Here is a 16,972-nt window from a genome sequence, read left to right as displayed (position 1 = left end):
TCCTTTCAGACTTAACGGGCCGTTAAAAATATCTTCTTTGTCTTATTCACTCTTGATGCATTCTTGACACAGATGAGAATAGAGTGCGGAAGTAAGGCTTCCTGTCTGGACCCAGAGCCGATCAACCAGTACCTGACATATCTGCCGCCCTATCCGACGGCAAACTAGCAAACACGCCTGTCCTGGACTACCTAGGATGGATAGTATTTCAAAACAGCAAAAACCTCGTTTTGATCCTCCCTCTCGAAAGTAATCGAAGCTCTTGTAGCATGCGTCGCGGGGCTGTAACACCCTTCAGGCGCCGCGTGCGAATACTTGCCCCCGCTGTAGAATTCCGGATGGAGCTTCAGTGCCGTATCCTGCTCCCCCAGGCCCCACAGCAAACCACACCACGGTTTGTAATTGTGGATGCCCACGACGGTGGTGAATATTTCGCCGGAGGAGGATTTGAAGCGAAGCATTCCAGAGGTACCGCTGCCTCCCATGAACAGCACATGCTGGCCGTCGTTCTCGGTCCAGGTGCATCCATTGGCATAGTACCAGCAGGTTTTTTCGACAACTGTGAGGGCGTCAGAGGTGCTGTTCTCGATACGGAGACGGATAGTGTAGGACATTGTAGCGCTGCAAGGGTCAGCATACTCCTGAAGAGCTTGTGGTGGCATACATACAGGATGCTGGTGTGACTAGTATGTCAGGACCTGGGATAGTGTAGGAGTGCTGCTGGCTGCAGAGTACATGCTCTAATAGAGAAATAGTGTCTTGTCGAGTCAGGCGGAGGAGACAAGCTCCAATACTCGTGGGATATGGACGCTTTATATAACAAACGGGACCGTGATACGAAGGCTAATGGAGATACCTTCTCTCGGCTATTATTGACGTATAATTCTGTTTGCTACTCAGATCGCCACCGACAATCCAATCGATGTTAGTGCTTCAGCGGTTTGGGCGCTGTGCTCTAGTGCTTACACCTACGTTAATCTCACGATGAACCATGGAGAAGTGGGTTCGGATATGACCGAGCCATGTGCCAATCTCACCTGCAGGAAATAGATCACTCGGAGCTGAAATGAAATTATGGCGTCGACGCATATACGGGAATGGGAGAACCCCGAGGCCGGCGAGGGTGGCGTAAATGGTTAGTGTATACCCGATAGTACGAAGCGACAGGACATGCCCTCTCCAAAGATGCTACTATCAGATTCAGCTCCAGAAGAGCGACGGAACTTGATGTCAGCATTATCATATAAACCCAAGAGGGAATGGCCGGGTCCGATAGTACGAGCCCTTGCCGTGGCGTTCCCCAGAAGGTAATCCTGCAGCACGGCGCTTAAACTCTGGTAGTGGCTGAGGATTCCTGAGCTGAAGATATTAAAGTGGCGTGCTGACGATAAAGTTGTTATACTTGTAATATGCAGTTGATAAATCCCTCTCCAAAGGCTGGCGGGTGCTAGGGCCACTGGAGATACCGTACCTAGCTGAACTGATAAACAGCTACTCATTGGTTTAACGGGTCACCGGTAGGGACTGAGCGTACGCGGACTGAAGTTGTATAACGACGATCGATGGTCTAGGCTCGGTGCAGCTCTCCATATACACTGTAACCCTCCCAGGAGGGCTGCGCAGCATGTTACCTATCGGAAAGTAAAAATACAAACCCACTGGTACTGTATGCGGTCGAAAACGGCTCACTCGAATGGTCCATAGACTGGAATTGAATTGTGGCTAGGTTGCTGGGCAGAGCAGGACGCCCCTTCTGTTTGCTTTGTTTGCAGAACGGCCATTCTAGAAGCACCTTGGCTTGTACAAGCTTAATACAAAGGCTATTTATGGGCTGTTATTTACGACTGTATCAGGATACTGCCAAGATCAAGGGAGAGGGGCAGAGTAAACTATAATAGGTATAGTGAGTTTTAGGTTGACGTTCCGAAAAGAACCTCTGTGTTCAAGTGGTGAATCTGATTTCAACCCCTGCTGTAAGAGCACGAATCTGCCTCAACTCCTATTAAAGATGTAATCCTTCATTAAAAATTGAACACCTCCTTGTTTGCCTTGGCCCACTCTTCTAAGCCTGAGGCTCGGCCAGCGTACTTTCGAAGATTAGCGGCGGCCTGTTCGTACGTCTCTCCTTCAAACGGGTCAAACTCATCACCGCGCCTGTCCTTCGGTCTCAAGGACTGAACCAACCTCCCAGCAACTAAGTCTGGCACGCCAATCTTCAGCAGGTTTTCCGCTCCCTCCGTCTCATCCAATTCGGTGACCTTGATGTCTTTGCCAAGCGCCTTGCCAAATATGCCCACGGCATCTCTCTGGGACACCAGTTTTGGTCCACAAAGAGGGATCGAGTTGCGTTCTTCCGCGCCTTCGCTCGCCTGCATTCCTTTGATAAGCAGCGTCCCGGCCACACTACCAATGTCTTCGGGCGAGATCCAGTCGAGTTTAGCATCCGGATACGCAATTTTCACCTCTCCTTCGTGAATCATACCCGCCCACCAACCCGCATTAGTGCTAAAGTATGCCGGTCGAATCGCTATATAGCCGTTGCTGCCAAAGACTTCGCGAAGGTTGACCTCGACCTGCGCATGGGTATACGCGATGACGTCTGTCGGTGTTATGCTCCTGATGTCACCGTGTACACTAATGCTACTCAAGAAGACAACAAACTCGATACCGGATGTCTTCAGAGCTTCAAGAGTGCGTCTCATGTGGTCTATTGTGCCGTGCACAAGGTATATGAAGGCACGCTTCGCTCCAGTCGTTTGCACGGCAGCGTGAACCGTTTCGGGTTTGGTGAGATCAGCTTGGACCCTTTCGAAGCCCCCTGCCTTCTCCTGCTCTAAAGTGAGGCCTGGAATGGGCCTCAGGGTGTCACGCAGAGCAAGGACCACTTTTGCACCGCCTTGCTGCGCAGTACGAGCTGCGGCAGAGCCGACGTGGCCGGTGGGGCCAAAGACGATAGAAGTGGTGAAAGCCATAGCGAAATGTTTGTCAGGTTGTGAAGAACTGAACGAGAGTACAATGGGACCCTTGGGGATCGCCGTGAATTTATATTCCAGTCGACGATGTTATGCTTGTGCTGCATCCCTGCTCAGGTCGGAGTTCCCTTGGCCGACGTCGGTATTCGGACTTCCACATGGCCGTATTCTCGTAATGGAAGAGATCCACTATCCCCAGAGTAATTTAGTATCTATGGCTAGTTAACCTATCATTTCGCAGACTTCCACGGTGTAGATCTCAGAAAATTTCCGGCACAGAGGGTTCCGGGTTTGATTAGAAATTGAGGCGGTCGGGGAGATCCAAAGCGAATTCCGAGCGCTGACAAATCGCAACACACAGGAACTTGGCACGTCGTCCGTGCTTTGCTTCTATACAGTTAATTAATACTTATGAGTCAACCTGATTCGGCAGTGCTTATAGTCGTGTTTAACGCGTGGCCAATCTCACCCGTTTGAAAGATTCAATATGCCCATCCCAGTTGTTCTTTGCGGCCGGCTGGAGAAAGTGGGTTCCATTGTGATCTCAGAGCTAGAACCTGACTATGAAGGTAAGAAAAGCTTCACCCCCCTGCACGACTTCTCTCGCATCTCACAGGGTAATCAGTCACATATTTCGTCATGAGCATCGAGGACGGTATACGCAACCTCCCTCTTATCCTGTCTGGTTCCACCCCAGCCAATGACAAAAGCAGTCTGGGTTCGAAAAACTACTCGGCTCCTCCTAAAGCTGTCATTCTAGGAGGCGGATACGATGATGAAGCTGTCACTCAACTTCGCGAAGCTGTTACTAGCTCACCAGGAACAGTAAAGATACCTTGGTTGAAAGCGGATCCCGAAAAGACGAAGGCAGGTCCTACTCCGGGATCAGAGGAGTACTGCAGGGCGGCGGCATCTCGAATGAAATATACACTTGGAAGTATTCTAGCGAGGGGTGATCTTGAATCAGAAGATGACGAGACATTTTACTGGTGATAGGGCAAGTCGACTGTCTATAGAACATGGCAATGGAAAGAACGGTTGACACGCTCGCAACGCTCGATACAAGAAGTACAGGGAGGAAGGATCCTGGTGATCTTGTAGGATACCGTACGGGCTAGTTATCCTAGGTACCAGTAGGCTCTACAGGTTAGGAAAGTAATAGAATGTCTAAGATACTATATCAGTAGCATGGCAAAGGCGTGGCAGATATAGTTTGTTGAGTCAATGTCCGAGGAAGTGAAAATTGTGAAGTACGATGGAATTAGAGCTTATAGAAGCAAACTTGCAAGTTGAATTGGTACAATTCTACTGAAGCCCTAGGGATCCTGGAGATATTTAACCTGCACTTTCGGTGAGCCCTTGACAGTGAGGAATGCCATAGAATCGAGCGGAATCCCTGTTCAACTCGCATTCTGCAGTCCTTTAAGCGAGATAAGATAAGAGTTAAAGTCACTTAAACTTTAATTTAGGCCTTAACGGGCCTCTTATAAAGAGGTAGCAATATCGGCTTATAGTATAGCCGAATTGTATAGTAATATAAGGGTCTTTTTCTTAAATAGTTCCTATATTATTTTATAGGCGGTTCGCTAGGGTTCCGCTTTCTCTTTAATATAGTGTCGCTATCTTTTACGGTAGTTAGAGCTTATACGGTTAGTGGCACTAAGGATCTTTCTTTCGCCTAACCTATACTTACGAGATATACCTACGAATATATCTTAGAGGTCGCTAAGCTAGCTTTAACGTTACTATATATTATAGTGTACTTTAAAGATCGGAACCTTAATTTTGATTTCTCTAGGGCCCCGTCCTCGTTCGGATAACGTAGAGGAGGAGCGTCGATAGCGATCTAAAGTCGATTTCTCGGTTATTTAGCGTATCGCTTCCTTAAGTTCCTTCTTCTAGGTAAGCAACGTATAAAGGTTTTTGAGACGTTCGATCTTAGCGAGGTGCTCGCTAAGCTAGGGAGTCCGGTCCTAAGAATAGTCCTCTAGACTACTACTTCTATCGTAGATAGTAGCGGGAGGGATTATAGACTCGGTATTAGTTCGGTGTAGGTTCGCTAGCGATCCGCGAGCGACCGACGATCGGGTTATTATAGTTACTTTAGGAGGTATCTTTAATCTTAGGTAGTTAAAGAACAAGAATTAGAATTATAAAGAAGGGGGGTCTAGTGTTTATAGGATAGAGCCTATCAACTAGGTAAGACGAAGATACCTAGGTGTTACGCACGACTATCGGGTCGTCGCTATGTTAGAAGATTCCTAGGTTATACTTGCCTGATGCTTCTCTGTTTCCAACGTTAACGATCTATCTCTCAACTGTACCGTTGCCTAGCAGGCCTTATACGGGCTAAGTCCTTTTGAGGGTATCGAGGAGCGATGCTAGATAATGCGCCGAACTAACCAATACCGGAGTAGAGGTCTATTCGTAGTGTTGTTAAGTTATAATCAAGTTGTACGAGTCACCAAAGGTTCTGAACAGTAGACATAAGTAACAATGTATGATTAAACACGAAGAACTAAACTAAGTATATAAGGGAGTGTCCTTATATATCCTTCGTTCGGCTACTCCTTTGTCTACTCCTTGGGGTAGCTAATAGGAGTAGCCGGCCTTGTCCTCTTTGTCTACTCCTTTGTCTACTCCCTCAGAGTAGCTTCGGGAGTAGCTCTTTATTTAGGTCACGTGGTAGTGATCTTATTGGTATATAGAGTATACAATAAGGTAGTGAGCGGGGGGCCAAAAGTGGCTTCTTATGCGCAGACCCTATCCACTATATATAGTCATATATATATAGGATAAGGTCTGCTAGGTAGGTCCGCTTAGGGTAAATCATACTTATGCTCACTAAGCATGATCACGTTTCTCTTTTCCTTAGATACTTAGGGTGTCTGGAGTATAGGGTACTACACGTGACCTAATAATAGATAGATCGGTTGGCTCTCGGTGGCCTATTAGTAAGTTACTATCCTATATTGATTAGTGACTAGCATATCTATAATATCACCTCCCCTCTTCCTAGGAGTTTCGTCCCTAAGACTTATAAATCTGCGGTCCCCCCTTAGGTAGGTGATAATTTTTCTTTTTCTTAAATAATATCGTCCTTCCGTTATACCCGTTTCTAACGAGATTCGTAAGCGAAATAGGTTACGTTAATATAACACTATCTTATCGATAGGTTCGATCGTCGATACCCTATGTGAACTATGTTCTAACAACTTTATCGACTACGTTATAGATTCGAAGAGTCAGAATTATGCGGAGTGCACTCGGCGCGGTCGTAAGTGTGTAAAGCGGTTCTATAATAATCGTGAGTAGGAATCGTTAGAGCGTGATCGGTAGAAAGTGGCGGCGGAGTTAGAGTAAGCCCAAAAATAATGGCTCGAATACTCGTAACGTATAAATTAGGCGATGTCAAAAATCCTTCGCCTTTAGAAACAATAAGAGTTTCTTAAAGATCGTGGTGGTTAGATGTTAAATCATGACTCGGTGGTAATAGAGTAGTTAGATATTGAGGATCCTCTTTCCTTAGAGGATCTCGCTAAGCTAGATCGCCTCGCCGATAAGCGTAATACTTAGGTTCTCGCCGCTACGTTAGAGAATCCTACTCTAACGTAGATATTTGGTCCCCTATCCCCGTCTACTTTAAACGGATTAGACCTTTCTTTCTTAGGTGGTGATTCTAGTGGTAGAACCGTTAAACTAGCTAGTGGCAGTCCCTTAGGTTCTCAATAGGTTCCTATATATTTTTAGAGGTATCGTACCCTTTCTATTTTATTAAGTAGTAAGGCTTCCCACTAATTCGTTTTTTATCTAGGATTTCCTCGACCTTATATTCGTTTTCGCTTTCTTTATCGATTTGTATATTAGTAGCGGTTTTGGCGTTTTCTAGTGCTAGTTCGAGTAACGAGATATAAAACACTAAATAGAGTCTTTTTATGCTTTCCGGTAGTTTTAAGCGATAACTGACTAGTCCTAATTTTTCTTCGATCTTAAATAGTCCTAGTCGTAGGTGGTCTAATTTGTTGCTAGGTCGCTTGGTTTTGATGTTGCGGCGTAAAAGATAAACCTTTTCCCCCTTTTTTAGGTTAGGTCCCTCCTTATATTGGCGGTCGTAATATATCTTTATCCTTAGCCTAAGGAATTCGATATCTCTAGATAGCTATAGGTGTAGCTATCTAAGCCTACTAGCTAGGATCCGTGATAATTCTACTATTGGCTTCTTGCCGATTGGATCTCCTAGGATTCGTGGGTGAAACCTATAATTCGTAAAGAATGGCGTTTCCCTTGTTATAGAGTGCATAGCGTTATTATACGCTAGTTATGCTATTGGTAGCAGTGATGCCTAGTCGTCCTACTAGTAATTTATATGATATCTTAAGTACTGCTTGATAGTCTAGTTCACTCTCTCTATTTGTCCGTTAGTTTGTGGGTGGTAGGTAGTGGAGAGTCTTAGCTTAATGCCTATTTAGTCTATAAATAATTGCTATATATTCGATGTGAATAGCTTGTCTCGGTCGGACGTGATCTTACTAGGTATTCTGTGGTTCGAGAACACGTGTTAAATAATTAAGCTTGCTATCTGGCTAGCTTTGATGGTTTTAGTGGTTAGGATTATATAGGCGTACTTTGTGAGCCTATCCACCACAATTATGATTATATCGCAATTATCCGATACTAGTAGTTTAGTGATAAAATCCATAGTAATCTAGTCCTAAGGCTTAGTGGGTACTTCCGATAATTATAACTCCCTATATAGCGTATACCGTGCTAGTTTGTTTCGTTGGTAGGTATCGCAATCCTTGATATAGTGGCGAACCTTTCTTATTATATTTGGAAAGTAGAAGTTTCTTATGATTTGTTCCATGGTTTTCTTAACTCCTATATGCCTATAGGTTGGTATATCGTGGTGTCGGCGAATAACTTTGTTTTATAGTATAGTAGGAATATATATTAATCTATAGAGGTATACTAGTCCGTTATTATCGTCGATAATCCTATTGTCGTTTGGGTTCGTTCGTATTTCTTGAATAAGAGAGTCTTTTTCGGTTACGTCCCGAATTTACTGTGTGAACTTATTGTCCTTAAGTTCGCTAGTAGCTACTAGTATTTATTTATTATATAAGATAGTGCTATCGTTGTTCTATTTTAATATAGCGGGTTCGGCTATTTTAGTACTAATCTTATAATCTAGTCTTCTACTAAGTACGTCTACTTAGCTATTCTCCGTTTCTTTGTAGTGTTCGATTTTAAAATCGTATTGTGTAAGGGTTTTAGCCTATCGCGCTTATTGTCGTGTAAGAACCTTCGTTGTTATAAAGAACGTAAGATTCTTATAGTCACTCTTAACCGTTATAGTGTATTTTGCTCCTTCTAGATATACTCTCTAGACTTAGAATGCGGACACTATAGCTAATAGTTCCTTATCGTGTATGTCGTAGTTAAGCTCGGCGGAAATCATCTTCCTAGACTAGAATCTAACTAGTCTATATTTTCCGTCCGATCCTAGTTGCGTTAGTCTAGCTCCTAGAGCGAAGTCTAATATATCAGTTTCTATAATAATCGGTTTGTTGTAGTCGAACGTAGCGATAACCGTTCCTTTGCTAAAAAGGTCCTTAAGGGCTTAAAATGACTTTTCCGCTACGTCGTCCTATTCGAATTTTTGATCTTTCTTAGTAAGCTTATAGAGTCCTAATACGACTCCGGCGTACCTATCGATGATTTTTCGATAGTAGTTAGCTAAACTAAGAAATTATTGAACTTCTTTGACGTTTTTAGGCGTTAGCTATTCCGTGATGCTCTTAACCTTATCTTCTTCTATCCTAAGTCTATTGGGACTAATGCGGTATCCTAGAAAGCTTGTTTCCTAAGTATAGAATTCGTATTTTTTGAGCTTAAGAGTGACTTTCGCTTCTCTTAGTTTCTATAACACTAGTTTATTATGTTTGATGTGTTCTTTAAGTGTTTTAGAGAATACTAGGATATTATCTAAGTATACGATAACGAAGATATTAAGATACTCTTTAAGTACCTTGAAGATAAATCGCTAAAACGTCGCTAGTACGTTAGTGAGACCGAATAGCATAACCATATATTCGTAGTGCCCGAATTTAGTTCTAAATACTATCTTCTATTTATGTCCTAGCTTAATCCTAATTCGGTGATACGCGTTAGTGATATCGTATTTCGAGAACTAGTGTACGCCACAAAGTCGATCCTATATTTTATTGATTAAAGGTAGTGGGTGTCGATCTTTGATGGTGATCGAATTTAGATATCGGTAATCCACGCAAAGTCGAAGACTCCCGTCTTTCTTTAGTACGAAAATAATCGGGTATCCGGCCGATAACTTTGATGGTCGGATATAGCCTTTCTTTAGGTTTTCGTCGATATATTCTTTGAGTGTTTGCGACTCCTTTTCTAATAACTAATAGATAGGCTTAAATGTAGGTTTAGTGCCTTCTATTGTATTGATCTTATAATCAAAGGGTCTATATTCTAGTAACACTCCTTCGGCGAATGCCATAAATAAGTCGTCGAACTCGCGGTATTCGTCTAGAATCCGTGGTTTATCGCTAGTTACGTATAGCTTCTTATACTTAATAATCATATACTATAATAACTCGTTATTAGTTATATCCGGAGACTATTCTATAGTATCTAGGGCAATTGTCTTAGTTTGCCTATTGACCACACCTCGGGGTCCCTATAGGCCCTTCTTAGTCTTACTATATTTCTGCTAAGCGCTTAGGGTACCGGCTACCTTCTCGCCTAGTCCCTTACGACGAGTTTCGAACTCTTCGTATTCTTTTTTATATATATATCGGTTAAATATAATTCTTTCTATTTACTAATTAATGCTTAGGTTGTGCTTCCGTAGCCATAGAATACCTAATACGATATCGTAGGTTCCTATTTCTAGGATATTGAACTTGATTAATTCCGGATATCCGTAGATAGACATAGGTAGTGTGCTACTAGTGTGTTAGATACCTTAAGCGAGCCCTACTCTATCGAGTCTAATAACTAGTATTAGCTATGCTAATAGTACCACGGGTACTTCGTGATCTATTACGAATCGTGGATTTATAAAATTGTTAGTTACTCCTAAATCGATAAGCGTCTAGGCCTTCCCTATAGGAAGTATCACGTGTAGTTTGATATAGAAACTAGTAGTTACTACTAGCTATTCGATCTTTCGATTTTCGTGATCGTAGATCTATCGCCCGTTGTACCAAACTCCTTAGTACTTAGTTTTCTATTTTGGCTTCTTTATCCACCTTAGTGGTCTAGGTTCAATGCCGTAGTCTAATTTGCCTAGCCTATAGACTACGTATATTTCGTCGTAGCATATAAGGCTAGCTATTTTGCTATATCTAGGGTGTCGTGTATATCCTTTGCACGCGTAATCGGAGTTTTCATAAGGGCATTCTACTAGTTAGTCTTCTTCGATCGCTACGAGGAGACGCTGATCTAGTTAGTCGGCCCGAATCTCGTCTATAAGATTGGCTATAAGCTCGTCGGCTTCTTCGTTATTTTCCGTATAACGGTATTCGTTCTAAGGACTTTCGGTAGGTATTTCCGGAATCTCGTGTTCCGTTCCTAGGAGCTCTTATCCCCTTCCTAGGAGTGTGGATCCGGATCCTAGGTTATAGGTGATTCCTAGGAACTTATTGGGTGTTCCGGGAAGCCCTATGCCCTACCCCTAGGCACTCTAGACCGTTCCTAGGAAGGTATTGTTTCGTTCCTAGGACACGTGTTATATCTACCCTTAACTTTCGACGGTGTTAAGGTCGATTTCGGGGAACTATATCTCTTCTCCTAGGGGCTTCTCGTCTACCCCCTAGGTTTCTAAGAGACGTTCCTAGAGTTTCGTACTCTAATCCTAGTCGTTTTGGGATTCCTAGGTCGTATGTAGTTCCTCGCGTGTCGCCCGTAACTATGGTTGTTTATCGTACGACTTTTTCTGCTTACACTCTCTCGCGCGGTGTCCTAGTTTCCCGTAGGTGAAATAGAGGTTCTTCTTCTTCCGCTCGTCTTATTCTTTATGAGTGGCGTCTAACTCTATTGGCCTAGGGCTATATAGGTCGCTATCTTAGTTCGATCGCGGGTGTTCTCGTCGACCTAAGTTATATCGGTTGAATCCGTGGGATTTGCCCTTCTTCTACTAGTCTATTTCTTATTATTCGCGTTATCGTTCGCTGATACGATTGTCGATTTTAACGGCGATCTTAATAAGTTAGTCTAGGGTATCGGGCCTATCTATCCGAGCTAGTTCGTCCTTGACTTCGGATTTTAGCCTAGCTTCGAAGTATAGGATATATGCTTGGTCGGGTAGATCTAGGTACGAGATAATTTGCTAGAACTCTAAGGTATATACTAAAGCGGAGTGATACTGTCGGATTCGCTGTAGCTTGCGTTTAGCTGTTCTAGCGGCGTCGATATCGCTAAAGGTACGTTCGAGATGTTCTCAGAAATTGTGGTAGTCGTTAAAGACGTCTATGGTGGTTATAGACTATGACTAAGGTGGTTTTCCGTAATAATCTCGAATGTGAGGTTCAAACTAGTCCTACGCTTAACCTCGTAAGTAGGTTAACACAAAAATCACCTTACTTACTTTGGTCGGAAGCTTGGCCTTATTTATATCGATATATATATCTATCTAAGTGAGGAATCCTCAAAGCTTAGTTCGATTTCCTTTAAAACACTTAGCCTTAGGTAGTCGAGGCCCTTAGATTGCACTAGTAGGTGCGGAAGCGATAACTTAAGCGTGAAGCTGCTTAAGGTAATCCTTTACACTATTGCTATGCTAATTGTAGTTGCCTCCGAGTAACTCTAAATTGTTTTTGAGCTCGCGCATAACGCGCTATAGCTCCTAAATGCGGTTGTCTCTCTTATTATCGGAATCGGGGTCAGCGGGCTTAACCGCTAGCTTCTTTCTGGCGCTAACTTAAGATATATTTGCTTGTGACTCGAACTTGATTCGAGACGGTGTTTAATGTGTTACGCACGACTATCGGGTCGTCGCTATATTAGAAGATTCCTAGGTTATACTTGCCTAATGCTTCTCTATTTCTAACGTTAACGATCTGTCTCTTAACTATACCGTTGCCTAGTAGGCCTTATACGGGCTAAGTCCTTTTAAGGGTATTAAGGAGCGATGCCAGATAATGCGCCGAACTAACCAATACCGGAGTAGAGGTCTATTCGTAGTGTTATCAAGTTATAATCAAGTTGTACGAGTCACCAAAGGTTCTGAACAGTAGACATAAGTAACAATATATGATTGAACACGAAGAACTAAACTAAGTATATAAGGGAGTGTCCTTATATATCCTTCGTTCGGCTACTCCTTTATCTACTCCTTAGGGTAGCTAATAGGAGTAGCTGGCCTTATCCTCTTTGTCTACTCCTTTATCTACTCCCTCGGAGTAGCTTCGGGAGTAGCTCTTTGTTTGGGTCACGTGGTGGTGATCTCATTAGTATATAGAGTATACAATGAGGTAGTGAGCGGGGGGCCAAAAGTGGCTTGTTATGCGCAGACCCTATCCACCATATATAGTCATATATGTATAGGATAAGGTCTACCGGGTAGGTCCGCTTAGGGTAAATCATGCTCATGCTCACTAAGCATGATCACGTTTCTCTTTTCCTTGGATACTCGGGGTGTCTAGAGTATAGGGTACTGCACGTGACCTAATGACAGATAGATCGGTTGGCTCTCGGTGGCCCATCAGTAAGTTGCTGTCCCACATTGATTGGTGACTAGCATGTCCGTAACACTAGGAAGCAAGTAGTATATTAGAGGAATATAGAGACTGATTCTTAGAGAACCTCTAGGTTCTCCTATACTAGACTATTTAATATAGAGGATTAGCGTTATGGTGAGCTAACGCTGACGTGTTACTGGCGATCCTTGAGGGGTACGAGAGATCCGTGCAAGAGACCTATACATGATTCCTAAGGGCTCCGTTACAATATATCTCTACAATATAAGTCTAAACTTTTACTACTAGGAAATAAGCTTTCCTAGCATCCTAATTAAATATCTACTACTAGTTATATAGCATAGACCGTAATATACCAGTATACTACCTTTTACTAGAAATCTAAAGTTTAACCGCTAATAACTCGCTTACTAATAGAGCCACCGGTTTATAAATAGGATATTTGAAATCAGCTGACTTTTCTCTATCGAATAAAGCCCTTACTAAATTCGTAGTATATAGAACTAGCTAGTTAAGGCGCCCGACGTACTGGCTGCACCCTTCTATTCATGTGGCCGCCGTTTACCTAGCCGTCGAGAGTAAAATACGGGGTGTAAGATACGAATACGGGGTAATCTATTTAGTAAGGGCTGCCATAGATAAGGGTGGGTATCTGATTACGGTAATAAATCCCGTCGGTCGCAACGCATATAAACCTTTCACCTATTTTTGATCATCCACCACACCACCATTATTAGTCTAGTCGTTGTCAAACTTTCACAATTCCTAGATATTATAGTTAAATAGACCGTGTCTAATTTATAGACCGATCAGAGCAATACGTAGCCCGTGGTCGTAGAGTAAACGTCGGACCTTTGGTCCTGCAACCACCCCCTTCACCAATATTTGATCATCCACCACACCACTATTATTAGTTCGATCGTGCTAAGACTTTCACAATGCCTAGATTTAATAGTAAAATAGACCGTGTCCAATTTATAAGTTAATCGGAGTAATACGTAGCCCGTGGTCGTAGAGTCTGCGTCGAACCTTTACTACTACAACCACCAAAAAAGGTACAAAATCCTGTACCCTAACAAAACATCTCCGATTTTCAATCGCCAATTTCTCAGTAACTAGTAGGCTGCGCATGCTCCGAAGTGAATCGGGGATAAATTGGATGGTCTATTATAACTGACCAAAATTTGAGAGCGATCGGAGGTCATTAAACCTCTCCAGTCTGACGAGGAAATTAAATCCCAGTCTGACGGGACCCACTTTTTATGTCCCATAGTGAAGCGGGAACCCTAATTCCCAGTCTGCCAGACTGGGGCACCCCCCGTGGGATAGGGATCCTCTGTTTCAGGGTGAACTCTTGAATTTCATTTGGCTTCGCAGCTTTTCGCTTCTTGAATTCCGGTGTGTTCCAGGCTATTGAACATCGGATGTTTATAGTGATTCTCGAAATTGGCTTGACCAGAACACATTGAGACTCTCTTTCTCGGTACCACTGCCAAGACTTTAGCTTAGACCATTCATTGAACAGCCTGTATCAAAAGAGGTAGTCAGTAAAATACGCCTTGTATGTTACAGCATCTAGCCACATAAGATTACAAGAACCGCACGAAGAGTCCGCGGAATTTGTTGGCTGTTTCCCGTTAGCTTAAAGCTGGAACCCCGCACCGGATTCCCCCACTCTCACTATTTACCTAGCCAGTGCTTGTCTTTTACCTTTGACAGAGCTCATTTGGATTCCAGCAAGTTTGCCCGTTTGAAGGACAGTTGTATCCCAGCAACAACCTTATCAACCATTACGACATGCTTTCTAACCGTGGGGAAACGTATGCCGAGGCCGGGTTGGCTAACGCTTACCTCGGCCACCTAAAAACCCCCTTCGATAAGGAGAACAAAGAAGGCGTTGTGTCTTTCAGCAATGCAGAAAATGTAAAGCAGTAATGCAAACTTCCTCTTTGCGAGACTAGATATGGACGCGCCTTTACTAATTGAAGGGATGCTAGTTCCTGATGCAAGACGTGATGCTGGAATATATTCGCATACAGGTGGGACATGGACTACCAATCTGTCCTCCAACTTCCCACCTTTTTTTTGCAGAAGTGAACTAATACAAATGTTGAAAAAGATAGCATCAGGTCTTGACCGTACAAGTCTTACATACCATGAAGGCCCCTTTGGCTCCAGACGTCTCCGAGAAGCCATGGCTGAGCTGATTACTAGCTACTTTTACCCTGCTTCGCCGATCACATCTGACAACATCCTTTTCACGAGCGGCGTAACCAGCCTAAACGCAGTCTGTGCTCTCTGTCTGACCGATCCTAAAGACGGGATTTTGCTCGGTCAGCCTATCTACGGCTCCTTTAACGGAGATTTCTCCGTTCCCTCCAGCTGCCAACTAATCTATGCTTCCTTCCAAGGGGACGATCCATTCGGTCCAAGTGCTATGATTCGGTATGAGGAAGCCGTTTTAAAAGCACGAGATGAGAATGGGGTGTCAGTCCGGGCTCTCCTAATCTGCAACCCTCATAACCCGCTTGGTCGATGCTACCCGCGGGAGACTCTAGTGGCGCTCCTGCAGTTCTGTCAAAAGTATCAGATCCACCTTATCAGCGATGAGGTTTACGCGTTGTCGGTTTACGAAGAGGATAATTCCACGGATGGCTTTGTTTCTGTTTTATCAATCGAGCCCGCCAACATTGGGGTGAATCCTGCGTTGATTCATGTGCTGTACGGGATGTCGAAGGATTTCGCCGCTGCGGGTTTACGACTGGGATGTTTGATCAGCCAGAACCAGAGGTTCTTGCAGGCGGCATTATCAACAAGGTAAGGGGGATTGATTCTTTAGCCATCCATTATCTTGACACAGCAAGTAACGGCGCGGTAATGCGGATAACTCGTCTAGTCGGTTCCATTGGCCTTCGAATATATCGTGTAGCATTGCTACAATCATTCTCGAGGATCACTATTTCATAAAGACCTTTCTCAAGCAAAGCCACCGGTCACTTCGTTCGCATCGAGATTTTGCGGCACAAGTCTTAATGGGGGCGGAAATACCTTTTGCTCCAGGAGGGTAAGTCTCCCCTTCGTATCGACTCGTGAAATGTGGAATTCAAACTGTGCAAAACCAACGATTATTATTCCTGCAGTATTGCGGGGTTTTTCCTGTGGATTGACCTTTCTAAGTGCTTGGATCCTACACTCATCGCTGATCAAGGCGGCTGGGCCGCAGAGTCGGATCTATCCAACCGGTTACTACAGATTGGGGTAAAGATGGCGTCAGGTTATGCCTATCATAATGAGGTTCCAGGCTGGTTCCGCATCATATTTTCGGTAGAAATGGAAACCCTGAAGGAGGGTTTGTCAAGGTATGTTCCGGTTTATGGCGTGCTCGTAAATTGAGTGGCTAGGTATTGAAGTGCGTCTTCGCAGGATCGTCAAGTTCTATCTCAGCTCGGGTGGATCATCTTAGAACATTGTTAATGATATCTCGCTAGCAATTGGTGGTTTGAATAAAGGATCTATACGGAGAAATCGCGTTTTCTAGTTGGAAACACAGCCCTTTCTTTCTATGATCGAGATAATGCTATTGACCTCCCTTCACGATCGGCCCGTCAAACCACCCGATGTCCCAGGTCTCTGTATCCTCCTTCCAAGAAAATCATTTAATACTGTTGGCCCATAAGATGCTAGCACAAATTCTGTCTCGCAGTTATATTATGATAAACCAGGGGCACTCAGTTTCCTATACCTTGTTTACATTCTCCTTGGGGACTATGGAAGGATTTACAATGCATAATATGCCATCTAACTCTCCCCAATACACTTTCTATATCCTACTTCTTCTAGAGGCCTTCCCTCTCTTGATATAGGCTTTGAACGAATATTAACCAACCTCTCGATGTGTAACGCGTGATAGTCTAGGTCTGCACGAACATCAATTTTAGTAACAGCGGTGCTGCAGCCTAGGTGATTGTCAGTAAGACCAGTAACTCTCCTTTTAAGTAGCATTACTGTTCTATTAGAGCCACGTTGGTCAAGCGCCATGCTATGTGTAACGCCGTCATCATCTCCGCTAAGAAGAGAACTAGACATCATTTTCCTGGACCTACCGTAGCAACAGACTAAGGTTAAGTGATCGTTAGTTGAGGTCTACACCGAAGGAGCCGTTAACGGTGTTTTTCGCCTGCAAACAAGAGACGACCAGCTAAGGCAGTTGTTACAGTGTATAGTTCAATAAGAAAATAAGTCTCGGTTTCTTGCCAGCAAGAAAAACACTCCCTA

General features: G+C 43.7%; 4 protein-coding genes across 4 annotated transcripts, besides 2 other annotated features; 2 read left to right on the top strand and 2 right to left on the bottom strand.

Annotated features, from left to right (window-relative positions):
• Nucleotides 1-191: 191 nt before the first annotated feature.
• On the bottom strand, nt 192-614 carry PENARI_c036G11574 (uncharacterized protein; the record flags this gene model as incomplete). The annotated part of the gene is made up of 1 exon (XM_022636882.1): nt 192-614. One exon carries the CDS (start codon nt 612-614, stop codon nt 192-194), a length of 423 nt encoding a protein of 140 aa, XP_022483259.1.
• A 1,407-nt stretch (nt 615-2,021) lies between these two features.
• On the bottom strand, nt 2,022-2,972 carry PENARI_c036G06012 (NmrA-like family protein; the record flags this gene model as incomplete). The annotated part of the gene is made up of 1 exon (XM_022636862.1): nt 2,022-2,972. The coding sequence occupies one exon, from the start codon at nt 2,970-2,972 to the stop codon at nt 2,022-2,024; it is 951 nt and encodes a 316-aa protein (XP_022483271.1).
• Nucleotides 2,973-3,459: 487 nt separating this feature from the next.
• PENARI_c036G07613 (uncharacterized protein) lies at nt 3,460-3,965 on the top strand (the record flags this gene model as incomplete). Its single annotated transcript, XM_022636868.1, has 2 exons — nt 3,460-3,541; nt 3,598-3,965. The coding sequence occupies 2 exons, from the start codon at nt 3,460-3,462 to the stop codon at nt 3,963-3,965; spliced, it is 450 nt and encodes a 149-aa protein (XP_022483277.1).
• Nucleotides 3,966-12,668: 8,703 nt separating this feature from the next.
• Nucleotides 12,669-12,705: a sequence feature (Short protein (PENARI_c036G12064, OGE47805.1) was converted to a misc_feature.).
• A 61-nt stretch (nt 12,706-12,766) lies between these two features.
• Nucleotides 12,767-12,774: a sequence feature (Short protein (PENARI_c036G12064, OGE47805.1) was converted to a misc_feature.).
• Nucleotides 12,775-14,494: 1,720 nt separating this feature from the next.
• PENARI_c036G03339 (pyridoxal phosphate-dependent aminotransferase) lies at nt 14,495-16,160 on the top strand (the record flags this gene model as incomplete). Its single annotated transcript, XM_022636852.1, has 4 exons — nt 14,495-14,620; nt 14,817-15,514; nt 15,838-16,056; nt 16,121-16,160. The coding sequence occupies 4 exons, from the start codon at nt 14,495-14,497 to the stop codon at nt 16,158-16,160; spliced, it is 1,083 nt and encodes a 360-aa protein (XP_022483282.1).
• Nucleotides 16,161-16,972: the final 812 nt, after the last annotated feature.

The sequence above is a fragment of the Penicillium arizonense genome (genome assembly GCF_001773325.1).
Source record: "Penicillium arizonense strain CBS 141311 chromosome Unknown PENARI_contig036, whole genome shotgun sequence".
Classification (NCBI taxonomy): domain Eukaryota; kingdom Fungi; phylum Ascomycota; class Eurotiomycetes; order Eurotiales; family Aspergillaceae; genus Penicillium; species Penicillium arizonense.
Note: the sequence above shows the minus strand (reverse complement) of the source record. Positions and strands in the feature narration are given on the sequence as shown.